The sequence below is a fragment of the Malaya genurostris genome, chromosome 3 (assembly GCF_030247185.1).
Source record: "Malaya genurostris strain Urasoe2022 chromosome 3, Malgen_1.1, whole genome shotgun sequence".
Classification (NCBI taxonomy): domain Eukaryota; kingdom Metazoa; phylum Arthropoda; class Insecta; order Diptera; family Culicidae; genus Malaya; species Malaya genurostris.
The window spans coordinates 6,745,135-6,768,087 of record NC_080572.1 but is presented as its reverse complement, the minus strand read 5'-3'; the positions used below and the strand labels follow the sequence as shown (position 1 = coordinate 6,768,087).

Below are 22,953 nucleotides of genomic sequence, written 5' to 3'. Positions count from 1 at the left end.
TCTTTACCAGAAATAAACCAGTAGTTTTACCTGTTTCAAGCATTGCCTAAAAAATTGCAGTCAATCTAAAGCTCACCACTATGGTCAATTGTTCCTTTTTTATGCGTTGCTCTTTCATTCAGTTGTTGCAGGTCAGGCGGCGCTGCGGGCTGTGGGATGAACTATTTGGCAACTTTCTACTTATACCAACACCTGTTTAGTCGCATTCCGGCTCAGACATACTGGTGACCATGTAAATTTTCTGTGAGGAGAAATCAACAGAGCGGTGCATAGATTGAATAGTTTGCGTCTGGTTAATTTTGGCAGGCTCATTAGCACCAGCGAAGAAGTTAATTACTTTCACTGCAGAATGAATGTTCGCATTTTGGGTGGATATGTAGGTGGGGCAGCCACGGCGATTGAAACTTTCCATGAATACATCTGGGAAGATTTTACTTTATTTTAGTTGAATTTGCTTTGAGTGACTCTAATTATAACTAATTAGTAGTTTGTTGCATACGATGAATACTAATTGTTTCTATTTTTTCAGGTGAATTTTCTGCTTATGATAACAAAGGATTCCAAAGTAGTAAGTATCCAAATACAAACCTCATGATACATTAAATTTTGAATAAGTGAATATATTTACGATATAACCTTTATCATAGAAGGTAGAATTCCCAGTGGAATATTACTTCTATGTATATCTTAATCCGAATGAAATTATTACATTAAAATGTTATTTGGCAACTTATTTACATCAAGACAAAATTACGATGAGTTAGTGAGTTTTCCACTCCGGATTTCATCACATTTGATTGTCCTGTTCCGTTGCCTGTCGATGTTGGATCTGGGCAACTTTATATAACACACACTATCGAAGACTGAAGGAAGAAAATCGGCCGTCAACAGGTACATTGTTGATGATGTTTGCTGCATACAACTCCTGAGTCGCTTTACCATTATTTCAAGACATCAAATCAACACAGAGCTAGTGTGCTTTTGAGTGAATGGTAGGAGCCATTCATACATGCATTTGTTTACGTAGACTTAGATAGTCGTATAGGTAGCTAAGAAAATTTTTATCTACAGTAAAATGTTATTTTCAGACACTTCTCGGATTGAAAGGTTTGGGATTCGCTCAATCCACCCAAACACTGTATTTCGCTGGGATTTGAAAATTTGTTCCGTTTGTCGGCAGATCCTGGTTTCCGATCGAAAGTCAACCGATCCCGGAAAGGATTCAAATCTTATCTTTCTATCGAACGAGAGATAATTTTGTCATCTACCAAGTGTGGCAGTGAATAAGGTGAGATGGTGATTGTAAATAATAGAATCAAGATACTTTTTTCCATCTTTCTACCAACTCACGAATACTACGCCGAACGAAATGTTCATCTTTTGAAGTGATTCTGTCGTGAAACCAATTTTTAACCAAAACTAGTTAAGTGCTGCTCAGCAAGTGCATGAGACATCGATGAAAACAAATGATAGTCGGAAGGGTCACAGTATGGGGAGTGTGGCGGGTGAGGCTAAATGTCCCATCTGAGTTCAGAAATGATAATTTTGATCACTTTTACTTTTGGGTGCGTGGGCGTAATCTTCTGCAAAATGATTTTCTCATATCTTGTGAAGCATTCTTGTCGTTTTTCGAACAATTCTTGATTCAATTTCATCATTTGCTGTCGGTAGCGATTAGTACTTACAGTTTCTCTTGATTTGAGAAACACGTAGTTTTGTATTTTCAATTAAATGTTATAAGGTATGTGAAGAGTGCGATGAAGTTTTCATTGCCCTCATAAGTGGATTAAAACAGTATAACAATTAGTTGAAATAAATTCACATATATAGGTTGATCGAAAATATATACTTGTTTTATATAAACCGGCAGCAATGCAAATTGCTAGCACATTTTAAACGAATTTCATCCCGAGAAATTCTAGAACCTACAAAGATAATTCATCAATCACCAAATAGCAATTTTTCATATGTTATTTAAAATTTTGGTTTTTTCAACTCAAGTTATTGAGTTAAGTTTTCATTGTTCTGGAATGAATACAACAATGCCGAAAAAAAAATCTATTTGGTTGAATCAAGCTCGCATTTAATAACAAGTTCGCACTAAAACATCAACGCTGCGTCGCTGAAAAACAATGTGAGTATAAGTGGACCCATATTATTTCTAAGCGAAGCACCTGACTTGTTCGTTAACGTGTGTGAAACTAAGGAATCATATTTCACGTGAACTCTACCAAATAAGTAGAAACTGAATCAGCGAATATATTTGTACTCTTCCCTTGTTTTGTGAAATGCAGGCCGACATGAAATCAAATTAATTTTTAATACTAGCATAATTTACAACAGTTCATTTCATTTCACTGAATCGAATGGTATCTGAAATAAACAAGCAGAGAACGAGTTCGCATGTGGTACTCTCGGATTTTGACAAAAACTTCAGGATCTGATCCGTTGTATGTATCGAACACACAATCGTGAGGAAAAGTACCGCTGTTCTTTTGAAGAGACATACTGGTTCATAAACCAAAGCATGTGTGAAGTTTTTCTGATTTCTTTTCACTAATAGTACTGTTGTTGTACCGTTGAATTCCACTATGTTATATCACGTCATTACACTCTCACAAAGTCACTATTTTCACAGTCACTATTTTTCCGAAAGTGTTTCAAACGTTATAATACAGATACGTATTTCGGAATGCTATTTGCATCCTTCTTCAGTGTATCGGTTTTATAAGTTTATTGAAAGAATGCTGCAGTGAAGTTCCTTTTATACAAACGTAAGTAGGTAGAAACGTAAGTAGATTTCCATGGATTGGAAATTTGTCTTAAGATTTTTATGTCATTAGTAGTGAGTTCATGATCTTCAAAAAAGGCATGTTCTGCTACTTTTGACTTGAAGTGATGTGGTAGTCCCTTTTCCAATTCTTTGGATGCTTTCGCTATTTCTGAGATATGTTCCTTAAAGCGAATGTCCAGTGTTCTCTTTGTTTGTCCGATGTATATTTTATCGCAATGAGGACACGAGATTTTGTATACCCCAGACTTTTTCAAATTCTCTGTAGGATCTTTTGTAGAACCTAGTAGAGTTTTCAATTGGTAGTTCATACTGCTGAACACTAAATCTAAACCAAATTTTCTTAGTTTTGATTGTAGTGGGTGTGAAATGTTTTGAAAACTCTACTAGGTTCTACAAAAGATCCTACAGAGAATTTGAAAAAGTCTGGGGTATACAAAATCTCGTGTCCTCATTGCGATAAAATATACATCGGACAAACAAAGAGAACACTGGACATTCGCTTTAAGGAACATATCTCAGAAATAGCGAAAGCATCCAAAGAATTGGAAAAGAGACTACCACATCACTTCAAGTCAAAAGTAGCAGAACATGCCTTTTTTGAAGATCATGAACTCACTACTAATGACATAAAAATCTTAAGACAAATTTCCAATCCATGGAAATTAGATTCAGCAGAAAGCTTAGAAATATTCAAAAACAACTCCATCTCTTTATTAAACCGAGACCAAGGGAATAGATCTTCTTGGCTTTTCCAGTTACTACCCATATCCAAGATAAAAACAAACATAGAAAACACTTAACTCTTCCAGTTTTCTGTTACCTGTTTTTACCTTTCATTTTTTTTTTTGTTCCTTTTTTTGGTTTACCTACTTACGTTTCTACCTACTTACGTTTGTATAAAAGGAACTTCACTGCAGCATTCTTTCAATAAACTTATTAAACCGAAACACTGAAGAAGGATGCAAATAGCATTCCGAAATACGTATCTGTATTATAACGTTTGAAACACTTTCGGAAAAATAGTGACTGTGAAAATAGTGACTTTGTGAGAGTGTAATGACGTGATATAACATAGTGGAATTCAACGGTACAACAACAGTACTATTAGTGAGAACATTCTACTAACAGCTAAAACAGAAATTTAGTGATTTCTTTTGTTAACTAATATTGTATTCTTAATTTTGTGTAGAATGCAGTAGACGACCCCCTCAAAATATGCATTTGAAATGTGAATAAATACGCATATTTTAGTCCGTGCAAATCCGATTCCTGTAGTGAGTTATTTTTCGATCCAGGGACTTGTTTGCATGATGTGGGTGCATTTCCACTTTTTTGTGCAGATAATATAGAGGACTCTCGAGAATAACCGTAAATATTTTTGGTAATTTTCACTAAAATCGCATTACATTGTAAATATGCATGATAGAATTGTAGAATTTGGAGCATTCGCATATAAATTGTTTGTAGTTTTGATAATGTGCCTTGGACAGAGCACATGTCTTCATGGTTCCTCATAAGAGGGATTGTAAACTGCGTAGAAGAAAAATCCAATAACTAATAAAAATATATTTAAAACAGTTAATATAAATACCGTGGTAATTCAGGACATGCTTGCAAAATTGAAATTCAGAACATAAAAACACGCACGTGTAGTTGGTGGTTCTTCATTATTGCCTTTTCGCATATTTATATTTATCGAGTGACAATCATTTCGTTCAGACTACAAAGAATAGCTATTTAGTATTTGATAAGATTGGTGTGAAAGTTTGTTATTAGTTATTACATCACGCTATACGTTCAAACCCCAAACAAACCACATTGTTTTTTTATTTAAAAGATATTTTATTCAGGCCTATTTGCGTACAAGCTTTACGTGTCCGATTTAGCTGAGTTTTTAGATTAATTTTTTTTGTATTGGATCTCGTTGTCACCCTTTTTCTAGGGGTAGAGGAGCTTCCATTTTCCTCCTGCGAGGATTGAGGGGCAGTTTGTTCGTGGTTCGTCTCGTCATCCATTGCCGTTGTATTGTTGTTGATTTCGTTGCTAGTTGCTGTAGATGCGCCTTGTTGTACATTGTTTGCAGTTGCTGGTTGGTTGGATGGTAAGCTGTTAACTGCAGCTGGTGTACTTTGTTCCATAGGAGATCGTTTCATTGAAGGGGATTCTTCCCTGTTGTTGGTGACTGTCACAGGTGTACTGGGGTTGATGTGAAGGAAGCACCGTTGTCCTTTGGTATAGTTGTCTCCCTGTCCGGTTTATCACATGGCTTACCGTAGTGAACCGCTTTTTGGCAATATTGACATGTGGCCATCTGATTGTCATAGGTAACAAGTGATTTGCACGGTATTCTTGTATTCTGACCGAATGTCACATAAGAAGGTATAGGCTTCTTCAAGTGTGTGCGTAATAAACGTACGCCATTTAGAATACCGGGGAAAAAATTCTTCCACTTTCCTTTTTCAATAGAGAGAATCTCTCCGTATTGGGACATAGTTGCGCGAATATAAGGATCGATGACGCTTGAGAAAAGATCATACACACGCACTTCTATAGCACTATCTTCCATATATACTGGAATGTTGTACTTGATATTTTCATGCTCCACATAGTGCACATTATTATTGTCTTTAGAGAATTGAATTGCACCCAACTCTTTATAGAACTGGATATAAACAACATTATTGGTCTAATTGCGTTGAAGTAAATGCACACGTTTAATGTCAAGATGCATTTGCTCCTTAAGCAAACCTTCAAGTTCTCGTATCGAAGGTCGAATTTTGCACTGTCTGAAGTCAACAATAATTGTATTCTTTCGTACTGGCGGTAGCTTTTGTTCGTTTGGTTCACTCATTTTCGAGGTCTATTGTTCACTACACAATACTGTACTTGGTTTCTTCTGTCCCAACGTAAGCGGTTTTGTTTTATCGACTGACTTGGATGAGATGTAAACCCGAACTGAAACCACATTGTTCAATTATTGCTGATAATTCTTCTATTTATCATAAATATATGAATATAAGAATATCTGAATGAGATGACAGATCTCCTGACAATCGGTTGTCAGAAGTTTTATGAATTCCGAAAACTATTCGGCTCGTGCAACGTACTATCTGTCGGGATCCAGGAAAAATCCGGAAAAATCTTCTACCACGTTAAACGTTTATGTGCAACGGCCCGAATTTTTGAGCAGCTTTTGACATTTATTGCTTAGCTTTTAACCTGAGATGAGAATCACACGGTACTTGTTCTATACTTTCAAGTTACCAGAAGTTTCAAACGTAATTTAAAGCAAAAAGAGAAGACGAAACTCAAAACAAGGAAATAAGAAACCCTGATTCGAATGTAACTTTGCCTGCGTCTTCAGTCAGGCAAACCGTCTGTGTTGCACGGATAGAGAGTACAATTAAATTCAAGACTGATGTTTACAAAGGTTTTAATCTTATGGTCATTCGCCTCTCGAATCAGAAAACTTCCTAAATCTTTGTACTATAGTTGGAGATGGCTGAAACAATTTTAACAAACTTAGGCTCGTTTGAAAGCTACTATCGGACCATTGATCAAGTTCGAAGACCAAATGGCTGTGACTTTTGGTTCCGGAGATATGATGGTATAAATGACGTAACCGACAAAACGTGTTGTTTTTTTACCGCGCAAGTTTCTCGGAGATGGATGAACCGATTTTAACAAGTCTAGGCCCGTTTGAAAGCTATTGTTAGGCCATTGATCAAGTTCGAAGATCAAATAGCTGTGACTTTTGGTTCCGGAGATATAATGGTATAAGGACGTAACCGACAAAACACGTTGTTTTTTTTACGTGATCAATTTTATCAGAGATGACTGAACTGATTTTAACAAACTTGAACTCGTTTAAAAGCTACCATCGATTAAGTTCAAAGATCAAATGACTGTGACTTTTGGTTCCAGAGATATGATGGTATAAGTTACGTAGCCGACAAAACACGTTGATTTTTACCACTCTTATTTTGGGATCACCTCTAATTTCGTAAATCGCTATTGTTCAAAAGTTTTAGCACCTCGAAAAATGTCCTCATGCAAAATTTGAGCTAAATCGAACATGCGTAAGGGGTGCTGCCCGGCGGTTAAGTTTTGAAAATTTTCGATCTTGAAAAAGCACCATAGGGGGGAACTTGAAATAAAAACAAATATTTCACGCTAATGTGAATAACACCTATATGAAATTATCACATTTAATTGCTAAAACAATTTACATTCAACGACGGTGTGAAATTTTCAGCACTCGAGATGAGATTATGGTAAAATCGCAGATGGCCATACTGAAAATTGAATATAAAAAATGTTTCGAGGATTGAGTCAAGTGTGTTGCAGTCGATACTCCTTTTCAAGGGGACAATATTTGATGAATAATTTTGTATTTTTAATTTTCCCTATACCCTCTGTTTGAATTCGACGTTTTTTGCTTTCTACCGAAAAAGCCCGAACCCCGAGTAGGCATGTGTAGGTTGACTTATGTCGTTTTCGTTTCTAAATTGCACTACACCGGTGCAGTGCTACACCATGGCATGAATAAACGAACAAAAATTATGAAAACATAAACAGTAACCCTTGACTAAAATAAACGATTCCATTGTACAAAGCTACACCAAACTTCTGATGAGTGCTACACCAGTGGTATCGGTGCAGAAAAAGTGTAGTGCAATTGGTAAAAACGAACGGTTTTAGTGCAGCTTTCGCTACACCGGTGTAGTGCAATTTAAAAACGAAAACGACATTAGTAAAGCTAGTCAGCAAAAATGTCAAATGAAATTTAGCAAAAGAATTCAATTAAAATAAACCAGCGTCGCGAACGGACCGTTGTGTTATATGAGAACGCTATGCTCCGGAACTGAAAGTTGTAATCTGGAGAAAATTCAATAGAAATCAAGAGACTATCACCCATATTCTGAATAACGACGTATCGTTTTTCTGATCGTATTTCATTCATATTCCTAATAATGCTATCAAAATCAAAGGTAGCTAGGATTCGACTGAACCATATTCGATCAAAAAGTCAATACGCCGTTATTCCATTAATTGGAATTTGAATTCAGAATATCGGTTAAATATTTTTTTGAAAAAAAGAGTGCACATTTTTTCAACGTTTTTACCGAATTTTCAACAGCTGAACGTTCGGTAATTAGTTCGGTAGTTGAATTGATTACCGATCGTTCGGTAATTGCTGAACTGTCAAACAACTACCGTACACTGTAAACCAAATGGATCTAACAGATTGTTCGGTAATTTTTGTTTGTTTGTTTTCCTTTGGTTAAAATTCTGGATTTTCGGATTTCAAAAAACAACACATATTCACAAAAACGAATGGAGAAAATGGTTTTATTAAACGAGAAATTTAAAAAGTGTCAGATGTTCCGACTTACCGGAATTATGAGTGCCTTCCAAAACACTGCACAATCCGACGAGTTCAACCAAAATTACCCTTAAACGATTTGTGTTGGCAGCAAGTGGACAAGTGATACAAAATTTTTTTCTGCCTATAAGTAAACAAGAAGCTGTTAGTGGCTCTAATGTCTTTAAAAACTTTTATCACCTGTACCTCAATCCATTCGATGAACCCTTCAACATTTTTTTCGTTTGGTTAATAAAAAGACACTCACTGAATATTTTAATAACTGTTTGACAGTTAATTTCATGACAATCAGTTTTCACAGAAGTTTGATTATTGGAAGATAACTTTACCAAACGGACAGTAGGATATTTACCGTATTCGGCGACTATTCAGGTGTACCGTATCAATTGTGTATCTAATACAGAATTCTGTAATGAAAATTTACGTTGAACTGATCGTTCGGTGAAAATTTGCATAATTGTTGTAAAATAAAACCCATGTACCGAAATATCGGTTATTTCGATAGATTACCGAAAGATCTCGTCAAAAATATTACCGAATAAAGGAATTAAATCTTAGTGTGTGGTCTTTCAGTCCATTTGAATCTAAGTATGTGAACACACACACATATATTTGTTGATATTGACGAACTGAGTCGAACAGTATATGATACTCGGCCTCTCGGGCTTCAGCTCAAAAATCGGTTTTCACAGTGATTACATAATATTTCTTTACGAGAAAGACAAAACAGTCATTCCAAGTAAAGCACGAAAACTGCTCATGAAGATGTTCAAGTTTTCTTTCTCTTATGCCAATAGACATTTCAACGGCTTCATACCTTAATATTTTTCTTCATTGCAATCAGCAATCTAGTTACTCACATAACGATAGTAACTGTTTTGATCTTCGATTTTTAGTCAACAGTGCTAAGAGTTTCTTTTTAAAAAATGCCTCTTTCTTACATATTAGGAAAAAACTCGGAAAATGTACTTGATTTGACCAACTATGCCTCGTTCCCATAAATATGTTGCCACCTATATAAGCAGTGGCGCCAAGACACCACTCCAATCGTACATCCTTAATTATAACTAACTTCTTGCAACCCATTTCTTAACTACAGTAATTATGAAAATTTACATTTTACACGAATCAAACATCAAACGGTTGCACAATCGAAAGGCAGCTTCAATTTCGCTTTCTACAGATGGTCCGAAGCTGACGGCCTCCGACGTATTTCAATCTTAGCTGCACAAGCCCAATCCTCGTTGTCCCTATAGGCAATGCAGCAGACGACTGACATGCCTACAACGATGTTGCCAAACGACGTCCGCGTTTGTATCCCGGGCGGCTGGAGGCTGGTCAATTTATTCCGAGGTGTGCAATAAAGTACAACTTCGACAAAACAAACTGCAACTACAGCATAACTGAAGCATGTTGAATCGCAAACCGGACTGGTGGCAGTAGTCGCGACGAGTATGAGAAAATGTCGTTAAAACAAAACTTCCCCGAAATGTTAGTCACAGCGGAAAAATTGTAAACAGCCTAGCGCCACCTGTTGACCATACGTCAGACGGCAGTAAAGTGCATGATGTGATGTGGGCCAATTGAAAACGAAGACTTTGCGGGAGGAAAAGAAACATCTGATCATATTTCTAGTACCTTATTTGGATGCTTTAAGTGGCGTTTATGGTGCAACAGAGCTTATTGTATGATGTTGGTAGCCTTCGCTGATTTGTAATGGGATCTAATGTGAGGGATTTACCTAATATGAGGGATTCACATGGGAAAACTAATATATTTGACATTATTGTGTTTTAAATGAAGTCTGGTTCCTGTTCAATTGTAACATAAGATGAATAAAATACGTACACAAACGCAATTTGTTTTTTAGCCTAAAAGGAAAGCGCACTCTGATCCTTCAAAACAATTTGAAGTGAGTGTCTATGGTTTTGCGATCGTTTTCGGTAACATATTGTGATTCACAAAATTGTTGTGGATACAATGGAACTTGAGTTTAGAAAACAAGATGAACTGGTACGTTACTATAAACCATTCGAGTTACACCCGGAATGAATTGATAATTTTTTAAACACATATTGTGAAGGGTCACCAAAGATCATCGACAAAATAATTCTATTCACAATTTTTACTAAAACATCGTATACAGGTCAAAACTTTCGCTTTCCTCTGCGGCTGCATTATTCCCATCAATGGCGGCCATTCGTGTTCGGGTTGATTCCTACATACATTCTCTAGCCACATTCGCACACATGACCTACTGACTTATTGTTCGCCGCCAGTGGGCCACGATGGCTGTGATCTGTAGACATTTCTATGATACCTGTGCGGCAGATACAATTACATACCTACAACAGAAAGCATCGGAGCTTGCCGTACGATCAGTGGACCGTGCTCACGACACACGCTCCACCATTCCGTCACGTTTCTGGTCCGCTTTATGCCTGGCATCCGATTACGTACGCAACATACTTGCCTTGTGATCCACCAATCGTTTGTAACAAAAGCTCATTCAGAGGAAAATACACTAAACTAGTCGAGGCCGTTGTTCTTTGAAGTTTTGATGAGTCGAAATCGAATGGTCCATCGGACGAATTTTGTGTAGGAATAAATTTGAATAAATTAGACGATCAACGCCGAAGAACGACATCGCAAAGATTTTCTGCAGGATAATTTACAGTCTTGCTCCGGATAAACGTGTTATAATACATATGTTCGTGTGTACGGTATTTGTAGCAAGAGGGTCAACATCCGTTATAATTTTTTCAAACGAATTTTCTTGACTTATAGTTTACAAGCCTGCAAACAGACCGTTGTCAACAAAATGACGAATGAAATGTGTCTAACTAGTGTTTAGGTGGGTCGACCATATCAAAACTGAATGTTGTTGAGTAACGATTTATAGACGATTGAAGGCGTTCGGCACAAACATCGAAATAAATATGCGGCCGATTCCCGATGGGTGTCTTGTGTACCGAACCTCTTGTCGTGCAGAACGGAACTGAATGCCAAAGTGAAGGAGTTATTCACCCGACTGCTCGTCGTATATGGAGCCGTCTTTCAAACAGTATAGATCACGGATAACGAAAATCTTTTTTTGGAATTGGCGTCATTCTTAAAAATAACAATAGAACCCAAGCCAGTCGCAGAGCTCTAGTAGTCTATATTATTTTGCTATTAGTATCAATGATTATGTGTATTGTAGCTGTTTTAGATGTTTTAAATTAATAAGCTAATTTCATGTGTCAGTATTCAAAATTTGTCACCAAATAATGACATAGATCGCAAGCTCCCTTGCTTAGTTTAGTTGACCACTCGTGAGTTTCCCGTGATTGACTAAAAACCAATTGAAATTGCATGTTGAACCAAATGCATGATACTTGGGAGTAGTGGCTCATGCTCAACGTGCAACCTAAACTGACTTAGACTGATCGATAACATATATGGCCACCAGGCGCGTACACAGGGGGGGATTTTAGGGGTTCAAACCCCCCCCGAAACAAAAAATTATAACCCATGGGAAACATTGTGATATAAATTGTACATGTGTTGATTTATCACCATGTTCTAAAACCCCCCCCGAAAATTATCTCTGGCTACGCGCCTGATGGCCACGCATATGCAAGTCGCTGTAGGAAGGGAAGGAATGTTAGTCCAACACTTAGATACCAAATTTTACTGTACATGTTAATGCTTGGATTTACGATATGTGTAAGTTTCATTTTTTCTAAGAGTGTATACATGAAAATTGAATGGATTATTAGGAGTAAATTTGGTCGAATATAGAGTTCTTAAATTTTGAGGAAATTCTAGGAATATTGCTGATAAATACGAATGAAGTTTCCTACGCGTGTTATGATTAAATTGAAAAACCTGGAAAATAATTATTCGGTCAGCTTATTTTTGCGTGTTGAAACTTTACTCTACGAAGAAATAATGTAAAGCACATGAATATATAATTCAAAGTGAAAATGAATCATTTTTGTTAAACTCACAACTCATTTAGTTAAATTCTACACAAAAAGACGTAAAATTTAATTTTACATGTTGGTAGATTCTCTCTATTCCAGGAAACACGTAAAACTTGGACTGTTGGTAAAAATCCTCCAGTCTGTTACATAAGAAAGGAAGCGCGAGTATTCTGCAAGTAATTTATTTGAAATATTCTTCACAGTGGAATATGTTCAATCATTACTGTTGAAAACGGATCTTTTTTGAGGCATGCTTTCAACGATGTTTTCAGGGCAGTTTGTTTGAAAGAATATTACGAAATAACTGCATACATTTTGAACAGGTTTTCTTCAAATTGTAAACAGAAAGATTCAATCTAGGGTGGCGTTTCGAAGCTACGAAGTATTATCCTCTTAAAGAATTCAATTTCTGTTATCAGATCCAAACATCTTCTCGAGCGAATTTATATGGCTTTCGAGCATTTTCGGTAGATTCGATTTTAGCAATTTCCAAGATACAAAATCTAAGATGAATTGCTATTTACTTTTCTTTGCCGGAGATTAGACATGCGGATTTGCGTTGTTTCTGTTTCCTAATAAGGCACGCTTCACTCGAACGTTTTTGACTTGCCCAAAAAATCGTCTATGATCATGGTCAGACATTTTTTTGATATATGTTCTGTTAAGTAGAGGTTTCGAGCTAGTAGAACCTTATTTCAGCTCAGTTTCTTGAAAACGTCGCCTGTTGGTGTGAGAATGGAGAAAGATTTTCCGTTTTTGGTAATATTACCATTGGTTTCAAAACAGGTTTATCTTATTAATCTGCGCAGGGTTATCTTTTGCAGTAGGCAGAATACAATAATTTCGGTCCGTATGCTGCGGTGCTCAACGGCGGAATTATTTCAATACCAAAGGTGATTATGTTTTTATTATTCAGCAGTGTCAATATGTTATGGTTTCAAAACCGTCAGTTTCCGATTACATTTTATTCTGTTCGGAATTTGATATCCATATCTAGTCAGAAGAACACATATTTTCAAAGTAGTTTCAAAGTACCTGTGCAAACAAGTGAAATTAGATTTAATATTAAATTGAGGAAAAAGAAATCTATTATTTTTGCATTCAATTTGTATCACATATATCTGGTTGCTCGACTTGCCTCAAATATGCACCGTTTTGACCGATAATTGAATAATTTGTGGTAATTTTAAAGATTGTTTCATAAGGCCTTTTTCGAAGAAGTCTTAGTCTCTATTGGCGAAAATCTCTAGATATTGATTTACACATCCTCCTTTCGACGCTAATTTCCTAAAGATTTTCAATTTAATTTAATTCATATGGAGAATTTTCAAAATTTTCTTAGCCAGGCTTCCGGAGATACTGACGTGTGTGACCTGTCGTTGTCCTGATGGAACAAAACACAACTTCGTTTGGACCGATCTACAAATTTTGTCGGACAGCACGCTCAGTCAAAGTCGAAGAGAAAAAATCGCCGGCCGAGTGCGGATAGGCCTTAAGGTGCAATTCATACGAGAGTCGCGTTTTGGTGTGGGAAATACACGGAGAGTTTATTCTCATATATAGGAGCCCGTAATATTGTAATCCCTCCGTATTTTTTCTCGGCGAACCTGATCATAGCTGCTGGTCTCACCTTTTTGTGTGATTGACAAAACTGTTTCTTTGATTTTCCAGACTTTGACTTTCAATTTGGCGATGTTGATAAAGTTCCCCAGTATGTGGTAATCCGTTCGACAGTGCTGATACATATCCGAAAATGGTGACTTAATTTCGTATTACAGGAAGTCCTGATATAGAGAAATTGGAAAAAGATTAACTTAAATAGTTTGTCACCGTTGAAGATTTACTGAAATGTTTCAAGTCTTCAGTGTAGATATACAACTATTGAAAGGTGTGAATTCAAAATTGTATGAAATCCGTTTTCGAAATTATTAAGCATCAATCGTTAGTAAAAATACATAATTAAGTAATTCTAAACCGAAGTTTACGCATTTCCAACTTAATCATGAACACTTATGACTCACTTGCTCCCCAGATGGTGTTCCAAAGGTACGTTCCTGGATGAATGGAACAGATCATAACTCAACCCTGTCGAGACCTCGTTCGACTGAAGTCATCAGCGCAAATGGCATAAATGGAACGATTCTGAATGGTCGGCCACACAATGGAACAAACGGATTGAACGGTATAGTCACTCGAGGACCTGGAGGCTTACACGAAGATTTAGAATTTCCACCCACTCCGAGGACGTTGTCCAAAAAGAAGCAGATTGTATGGATGAGACCGCATGTAAGGCTGAGTTCCGTTTGAAATATGAATTGTATTGTGATTCTCTCATTCTTTTAGGATATGTGTGGTCGCCCACAGTTTCGCATGTCTGCACCAGGAACTCCACTGACTGCACGAGAGCTTCCGGAACCGGTCGGTCCAGGGGATCCCAGTCTTTTAGCTGCATTGGGATGCCTCTCACAATTGCCGAGACTGTTAGAACGGATTGTTCCACCCGAACAGACATTCGATACTTCCAATGGCTACTGTGGAATGTTCAAGTAAGTTTTTTCTTGTTTCTAGCACTCTAAGAAGTAAGTTGAACCACTCACTATAATTTATTATTGTCTTAATCTGGATTTCTCTAAACCTTGATTTATACCGCCTTCAGAGACTGTGATATCACGACCAAACCATGAATTCAGCATGAACTAAAATCATATGCAAATCCAATGCAAATACTACATGATTTGACATCAATATTTTATGGAATTGCTGTTAAAATAAAGTAACCTGGTGTTCTTCACGATGTTCAGAAGCCAAACTACCATCATCTGAACTGCACACCTTGTACAATACCGCCTGTATATTAGATAGTTATACCTCCTACTACTGACAACTATTTGTCGCAGTTCAATGCGCTAATAGCATCAGTAAATTTGTCACGGTGTCAATAGGTGATAGAGTGCAGCGCCTACCGCCCACATAAATGCAGTGGTGTTGACCAAACAAGCTAATTTCATTTTAATAGCATCATTCAATCATGTACGAATCCGTAGCTTCGAACGTATTTATGTCTAGCCTTATTACCATCAGCGGAGTCGATTGTACCCTTACGAAACAAGCGACAACCGGTAACGAACCTGTAGCCAATGTGACTAAGTAGGTCTAAATCTTAACAAGACTGCTGGGTAGTGGCTCCGCTAATCTGTGTCTATAAATATTCTTCATATTTATCCCCATAAAATGTTCAATTTTAATGATTTGTTTTCGCGGTTTGTTGAAGAAACGAATCGGTGCAAATGACTTGAACTCTCAGCAGTTGAACACATAAAGAACCGATAACTTTTAAACGCCTTTGAGTATGCAATACATGTGCTTAGTTAAAGCTCTCGCGGAAAATGAGTCCTATGTTCATTTCGAATGAATAGAAATTTATTATCATGTGATGACTGATATATCCCAACGAATAAGGGGCTTGGTAAAAATACGTTTGCAGTAACTTTTAAAGCTCAAAATCTCTGTTTATATATGTTATTACGGATCATAATCTTCATTCTCGCAAACTATTCGTTCATTAGAATTCGGAATACTTCGTTGTGATTAACGATTTGTGCGATAAACATTATACCTAACTAGTGTTTGGAACACATATGTTTTAGTCAAATGTAAAGTTTGAATAAAAGTTTATTGCAATTGTTTTCCTGCAAGTATTATAGTTCGCACAGTTTGGGTACTCAACGAGGTGTGCAAGACAATTAAGTTCTTTTGAACTAAAGTTTCGGAGAAAAAATTTACGTTTTCATTCACATATATGCTATTCTATGTGAAATTGCAATCACGAACTGAATACCATCAGGTCGGTTCTCCTTAGGTATTTTGGACTGGAAATCATGAAATGTGATCTTTCCTGTAATAATTACTAGGGGAAAGGTAATAGTGTGCGGTACATATTAATGCGCATCTCATCATGAGCTCCTGTTAATGTTTACCACTATTTACTTACAATAAATATTGAGATTTGACTCAATTAAATTTATTCGACTACATTTAAAATTCCCTAATAATTTTATACCAACACGATAGATGTAAATATAAAACCTGTCATTAGAAAATAAGCTTTATATATATTTCTGATAGAATCATTTTTTTTTTGGTTTCATAACAGCTTTTCGACCCAAACGAAGTTATCATCGAGCATTCCGAGTTTTACGAAAATTCGAGTATTCGAGTACTACGGAAAATTCATTGTGCGCACAATTGTCTACCACAGCGCACTATTACCTTATCTTGCGTACTATTAGGAATAAAACACGATTATTTTGTGACTTTCATGCTCTTAAACAACATAATAATTGTAATCGTTCATTTGAGAATATTGAAAAACAAGGTTTTATGTGTCCGTAAACGTGTTTATGATCTTGATAAAAGTAAAGTTTCATTTGTAATACTTCAACAAACTTAAGTGCGCACTAATCGCCACCTCTCTCAGGTCAACACGTCTGTTTTATCTCAATTTCTGACGGAATGAATCGAGGAGAGCATGATCAAATTGTTAAATGCTGTTTTCAATTGCAATCGTTGTGTTTTCGGGTGTGACCTTATGAACTGTTCACGTCGAATTTATGTGTGTGATTAAGTTTATTGTTGGTGTAGAAAACAAAACCTTGCATTTTGATTGAAGAGGTTTTAAACTTCTCACCGTTCGAAAAATGCCCGGGATTTATGATTTTTCAATAACATATTTAAGTGTAATGTAGATGAGATCTCAATGCATATCACGAAGAAATCCGGATTTTTCCTCATTCGCCATACCCTACAATCCTATCCATTGGGATTTGTTTGAATGCAGACATTTTCTCGATCACTAGATGAAATGAGTGTCGAACAGAAGCTTTTTTTAGATCAAGAAAAACTTTTCTTTTTTTACAGACTTTTCGTTTTTCTGCACTGCAATGCACATGATATAAATACGACCACACCTTAAATTTCGGCCTTTATGAAAATTGCGACATCCTTTAAATGAGTTAACTTTATTTAAATACACAATAGATATCAATATGGTCAGCTCGATGATTGTTTTTGCTGCAATTTCGCAATAAGCTTGTCTATAAATTTTTTATCGTTTATAACTCTATCTATGAAATCATCTATTTTATTACTGTCTACATTTATCGGTTCCGGGCTCGCATCATTTTTTATAGAGCTGAGACTACTAATCGTGCCAATCTGATCAAGCGAATCCGATGCACTCTCTTGGGAATAGAAAATCTCGGATAAATTTTCCATTATGGTGCTGAGTTTCTCTTTGTTATCGTCACCAGCATTCGTGGTGGAGCTTTCAGTTGAAGATGTCGTCCTAACGGAGGTAGTCTCTGCCGGATATGGTCCTGCCACAATCATAGCCTCTTCCAAACTTTTCTTTGCTGGTAAAAAGGGATTGTGATAGTTTAACCCATATGGATGTATTGAGTAGATCAGGTAGTCGATCACGTGCATTTGAGGGCCATGTATGTAATGGAAGCTTATAGCCATATCTGAACAACATTTGATTCCGTAGAACGGTTCATAAAACGAATAATATTTGTACCAAAAATCCGGATCATCGGATGGGTTGGACGTAAGATGGAATGCAGGTTCTAATGGCAGGAAACGTTTTCGTCCGAACAGATCACGAGAATCACCTGCCGTGACATTGACATATTCCATGCATCGACCTTGAAAACAAAATAAAATATATCAAAAGTGATTATACAAAATCTAAAACAAACCCATTTCCAGGTCCTCCGTTTCAAATGTCGTCGGGCAGTGCACAGACTCATGTAAGCCCTGTTCAACAAACCGTTTCAAGGCTTCTTGGCTGAGAACGTACCCAGCCCCACCAGAAAAGTATCCCTGTTTAACGTATTGTGGATAACGAAATTTGCTTCCAAAGTAGATTGGATATTTAGGAGAGTACGCATAAAGAAAGTATCTGAGATTTTCTACGATGACATATCTAAAATTAAAACAGCGTTTCAAATGTGACAGATTAAAACACACCGGAATCATTTTACCCACGTATCATCATCCGCCTTCAGAAACCAATCATAATCATTCAGGTGGTGTTCATAAACATATCGGAACGCTGCTCTCGTTTTATTCCATAAACTTTGCCTCCCTTCGTTCACCGAAAGTGCGATTGTTTCAAGTTTAACATCCTGGACTGTACTCATTAATAGTAGTTTATTGCATCGACGTCCCCAAGTTTGCTTGACATGAATAGCTTTGCTTTCGTGATTCTCCGGAGTTGTCATGACCCAACACAGAACTCGCACGCTATCCGACAGATCGATCGAAAGATGATGTTCTTCTCTATATCCTGTTCTATAGCGGTCTGGAAATTCATTTGGTTCTAATTGAAGCACAGAAACGATCATGAAGAGACATGTCACCGTTAATCCCGAAAGAAAGGCAAGTTGCTTGCGAGAAATTGGAAGTTTTCCTGTGAAGTGTATAAAATAGAGTAGATTTACATATTTTTCTAAATGATTTGTAAATATCATATGAAGTCTTAATGTATGATTTTGATGTGTTATAAATATGGTATGATTTCAATAGCATTCGATTTGAAATGGTATGGTAAACCCTTTCCAAATTTTTTAGAAGCTTTCGCAATTTCTGCAATGTGCTCTTTAAACCGAGTTTCCAAAATCCTTTTCGTCTGTCCAATATATTTTTTCTCGCAATGAGAACACGAGATTTGATATATTTCGGATTTTCTCAAATTTTCTGTATGATCTTTTGTCGATCCTAATACAGATTTCAATTGATAGTTCTTACTACTGAAAACTACATCCAAACAAAACTTTTTCAGTTTGGATTTGAGCGGAACGGATTTGTGCGAACAATTCAAACAATCTTTGATAAAAAATTAAGATTATTGAAAAAACAATCACTTACGACATTAACCAAACCAACAGAAAATTTTAAAAAAATTTCAGTAAATTTCAACTCAGATATTGCACATCACATTGCTCAAATCCAAACTGAAAAAGTTTTGTTTGGATGTAGTTTTCAGTAGTAAGAACTATCAATTGAAATTTATATTAGGATGAACAAAAGATCCTACAGAAAATTTGAGAAAATCCGGAATAAGTATCAAATCTCGTGTTCTCATAGCGAGAAAAAATATATTGGACAGACGAAAAGGACTTTGAACACTCGGTTTTAAAGCACATTGCATTTTTCATAGTGGAATTCAAAGGTACCTAGAATTTCTTTCTTGTAAACTTATTATTAATTAATATGTTTTTCTTGGAGAAACTGAATTAATAGATTTTATTACGAAATCCGCACAAATTGAAAATTGTAATATTCTGGTTTTGTTCCTATGAAACATAACAGAATCCAAAAGTAGGCGAATCTCAGTTTAAACGAACCAATGATTAGTCAACTCAATTTCTAAGCATGCAAGTATCAGTTTTTTCGTATGGCTGACGGACATAGACCACAATATTTATCTATTTCTGTGTTACAACCGCACGGATACAAATCCATTTCCGGTACCATGATTAAGAAATTACGAAAATCATGAAACATTTCTTCTTATGGGATCACACCTATTACTGATGATTTTATGAGCAAAATGCTTTCATATCATGAGCAATAACTCATCATTCTACTCATAGAATCATCAATAATAGGCATGATCCCATAAGAAGACATATTTCATGATTTTCATAATTTCATTTCATAAATCATGGTTTCTAACCGTGTAGGTAATGGATTTCTAACCGTGCCGGCTATAGTTTAAGTTATGCAATGTTCGGAATCACCCACTCTTCATTGTTGGTATTGAATATCTTCATAACATACTTCAGAAGAAGAGACACTTCTAAACATTGATTTATACCGGGAGTTCAACGATGTGCTAGATGAAACGTCTACTACTGGTGAAGCAAGCTGACTTCAGGTACCTTCCTTACTTCCAAAAAGTTGAGCCATTGAAAAAACAACGGTCTTGTGTTTTTCGATACGATTTTATTGTAGCAGCGGTTTCAAGGATACAAGACGATATCTCACTTCCGCTTTTAGAAAACGCTTTTTGTAGTAGTCGTCGTCTTCAGATGTACAAATCTGATTTGCAATAAAAGCTTTTAATTTTTCTAATAATTTAGTAACCAATTGAAATGATTATTTATGTCCTTTTCCATATTGACAGAACGCACATTTTGTAATAATCAACACACTACGGATGCCAATAAAGATGAATTTATATTTGTGTTGCTGTCTTCCGTTGGAATGATCAAGTCGTGTGAGAAAAAACGGAGAAATCTCTTTTATTTGAATTATCGCACAACAATTCTTCCGACACAGACAGTGTAGTACGTGAAAAGTTTTTACCAGACCACTCCCAATTTGTTATCCAATTGGGGTTAATTAACGAATTTGTAAATGATGTTAACTTGATCTGTTTTGATTCTTGCGAATATAGGAAAACTCATATAATAAAACTTAATATGTGTCAGGGATGCGCAACACGACTCATCAAAAATGTTTGTTAATTATCACTCTATGTGCGGCTTGCCGAAAATTTCAAAATTTAAATTGATCCATATATTAAAATGGTTGCTCTCCCCTGATATGTATGATGATGTGTCTTGAATTAGTACGATTAGTGTCTTAGTACGAAAGAATCGTCATCATCTCATGAACTTTTATCTTTTCCCAACTTAAGTTTAAGAAAAGGATCGAGTCCTACCTCCGAAGTAAACTTGTTCATCAATTGCCATTTTATAGCTGTTTCTAGTTGGGTAGATTGTTCATACATACGCGTAATGTAAAGATCATAGCAGGAAGAATCAATTAAAATGTGTTTGCTTTTGTTTTGTATTATAGTTCACTGAACTGCAATTTGATTAAAGAAACTAAAACTGAACTCACTTTGGACGATGCTTAGTTGTTTCATAAACATTTTGTAGGTCGAATGTTTTCAATTTGTTCCTGCAAACCGCTTGATTTCCATTGTCATTCAAATATACATATTTTCCAAAGAGTTAACCTGCATTGAAGTGAACAATAAAAACCAATCTCTAATCTTCCGCGTCACTCGGTCGAGCATTATTTATGTTCTTGAGCACTCGAAACATAACGATAACCCGCATCGAAATTACGTTGCGCACTTCCACAAACTTTGTCGCCGGCACAAAACAACCCGTCTGGAGTGAAATTTGAAACACTAATGAAGTGCGACTTCGTTACGTTACTGTGAGCATCCTCCCAGCTGATGTTGTGGAAAGATTAGTTCCTTTCCAAACAGTTTGATGCTTCGGACGGCTCCTAGGTGGGAGCAAAGACGTTTGTCAAGATGTGTATACTTTAATGCGGTTTTAGGATGACAACCAGTATGTACCTACGTGATTATGCTACTGCAAGCATAGTAGAAAATGAATTAATCTGTGATTTCTTTGCATCTATACTGTCTAATAGACAGTATGCTCTCTCACATATGATTTCAATAATTGTTACTGTGTAGAAACGTTGAATCAATAATTATTATTCACTAGCATACTCAACTGTTGTCACGATAACTTGATGCCTTGTTGGCATTATGCCTAATCAATTGCGAATGAGCCACACGATCAGCAACCGATTATGAAGATTTGTGACCCATGATGCACCTCTCCCATTGAACAACTTGAGTCGTCAATTTTTTTTTTAAATTTATCCAATCGCGTATAGAAGCTATGACAAAACTTCTCCCAACTCTATGAAACGAGGAATGTATCAGCCTTGCATATGAATATTCAAACTAACTAAGTTTTTTATATTTACATAAATCACGATATTCTCGCGGAACTTCTGACGATTTGTTCGTAGCTTTTGACTGACATTTATTGACCTTGACACTAAGATATTGTCGTTGTGGTACCGATCCACCGAATAAAAGAAGGAATTAAGAACTAATTACGTAATTTCTATTGTGCGATTGATTATTTCAATCTAACTCTAACTTAATTCAAAATAACTAAAACTTAATCTAACTTAATTCAAAATAACTAAAAACGGTATAACCAGTTTGATACTTATTAAATGGTTTCTGCGGACGAAGTCGATAGATGAGCATTAATGTTAATGTCTCTTCTTTTCATATTATCTCTCTTGTCGAATGATGCCTCTTTGTGATGAAATTAGGGAATTAAATCCAGTATATCAGACTTGTCGAATATTTCAATACTAAGACATGTTTTCTTAATTTACCGATTAAACTATGATGACTGAACACGTTTAGACCTGATTCGACATGCTGATATTACCGCTATACCTTGAAAGTGGGCACTATATATGCCATGGAATTAACAGCAATTGAACTGTCCTCTTATGAAAATCATGTTTTGAAAAAAAAAATTGTTGCATATTTGTAAGGTGGAGTAGAAAATTTAGCATTATCAAAAAAAAAGTATCGTCTCATACAAGTTGAAAATACAATAGTGTTGATATGGACAAATGCATCGAAAAAAGGCACAGGCGCCAGCCCGGGCGTGATCAAGATGAGGCGTAATCGATTACAAACGTTGCAATCTATTCGAGCGGTAATAAATTAGGCTTATGTCTTACTAAAACATCCAAGACTCCTCGATGTATAAAAGTGGCTCAATATAAAATAAAACTGGTACACTGATGTATTTCCTACGCATAATTTTCATGCCCTTTTTATGACGGTATTTTTCGTGAGGATTTCACATGCTGTTTTTTTATTCGGATTTCTAAAGTTTTGTGTCTTTTTTTTCATATGGATCTCTGAAGGTATGCAGTTTTTTTGCGGATATTTAATGCTG

At 36.1% G+C, this 22,953-nt stretch overlaps 2 protein-coding genes across 3 annotated transcripts in view; one reads left to right on the top strand and one right to left on the bottom strand.

The window, feature by feature from the left end:
• LOC131434842 (calpain-11-like) overlaps nucleotides 1-22,953 on the top strand; it is a 135,193-nt gene that overhangs the window by 94,871 nt on the left and 17,369 nt on the right. The window contains exons 3-5 of the mRNA XM_058602039.1: nucleotides 530-568; nucleotides 14,181-14,434; nucleotides 14,492-14,694. Coding sequence (XP_058458022.1) covers nucleotides 530-568; nucleotides 14,181-14,434; nucleotides 14,492-14,694 — 496 coding nt within the window. The remainder of the gene's footprint in view (nucleotides 1-529; nucleotides 569-14,180; nucleotides 14,435-14,491; nucleotides 14,695-22,953) is intronic.
• LOC131434844 (glycoprotein-N-acetylgalactosamine 3-beta-galactosyltransferase 1-like) lies at nucleotides 17,151-21,519 on the bottom strand. Of its 2 annotated transcripts, none has more exons than XM_058602041.1 (4): nucleotides 21,059-21,519; nucleotides 18,194-18,617; nucleotides 17,905-18,131; nucleotides 17,151-17,850 (listed from the first exon to the last, which is right to left on the bottom strand). In XM_058602041.1, exons 1-4 carry the CDS (start codon nucleotides 21,087-21,089, stop codon nucleotides 17,198-17,200), a joined length of 1,335 nt encoding a protein of 444 aa, XP_058458024.1. In that variant the 5' UTR covers nucleotides 21,090-21,519; the 3' UTR covers nucleotides 17,151-17,197. The 2 variants fall into 2 exon arrangements, with proteins under 2 accessions (XP_058458024.1, XP_058458025.1); XM_058602042.1 differs by lacking the exon at nucleotides 21,059-21,519 and adding an exon at nucleotides 20,877-21,020.

Bases quoted from the DNA above. Each gene is read 5' to 3' on its own strand.
- LOC131434844 (XM_058602041.1), bottom strand. From the start codon at position 21,089: ATGTTTATGAAACAACTAAGCATCGTCCAAA. The intron at 18,132-18,193 runs GTGGGTAAAATG...TTTTAATTTTAG, and splicing joins CTGAAGGCGGATGATGATAC to ATATGTCATCGTAGAAAATC. The intron at 17,851-17,904 runs GTTTGTTTTAGA...TTTGTTTTCAAG, and splicing joins AACGGAGGACCTGGAAATGG to GTCGATGCATGGAATATGTC.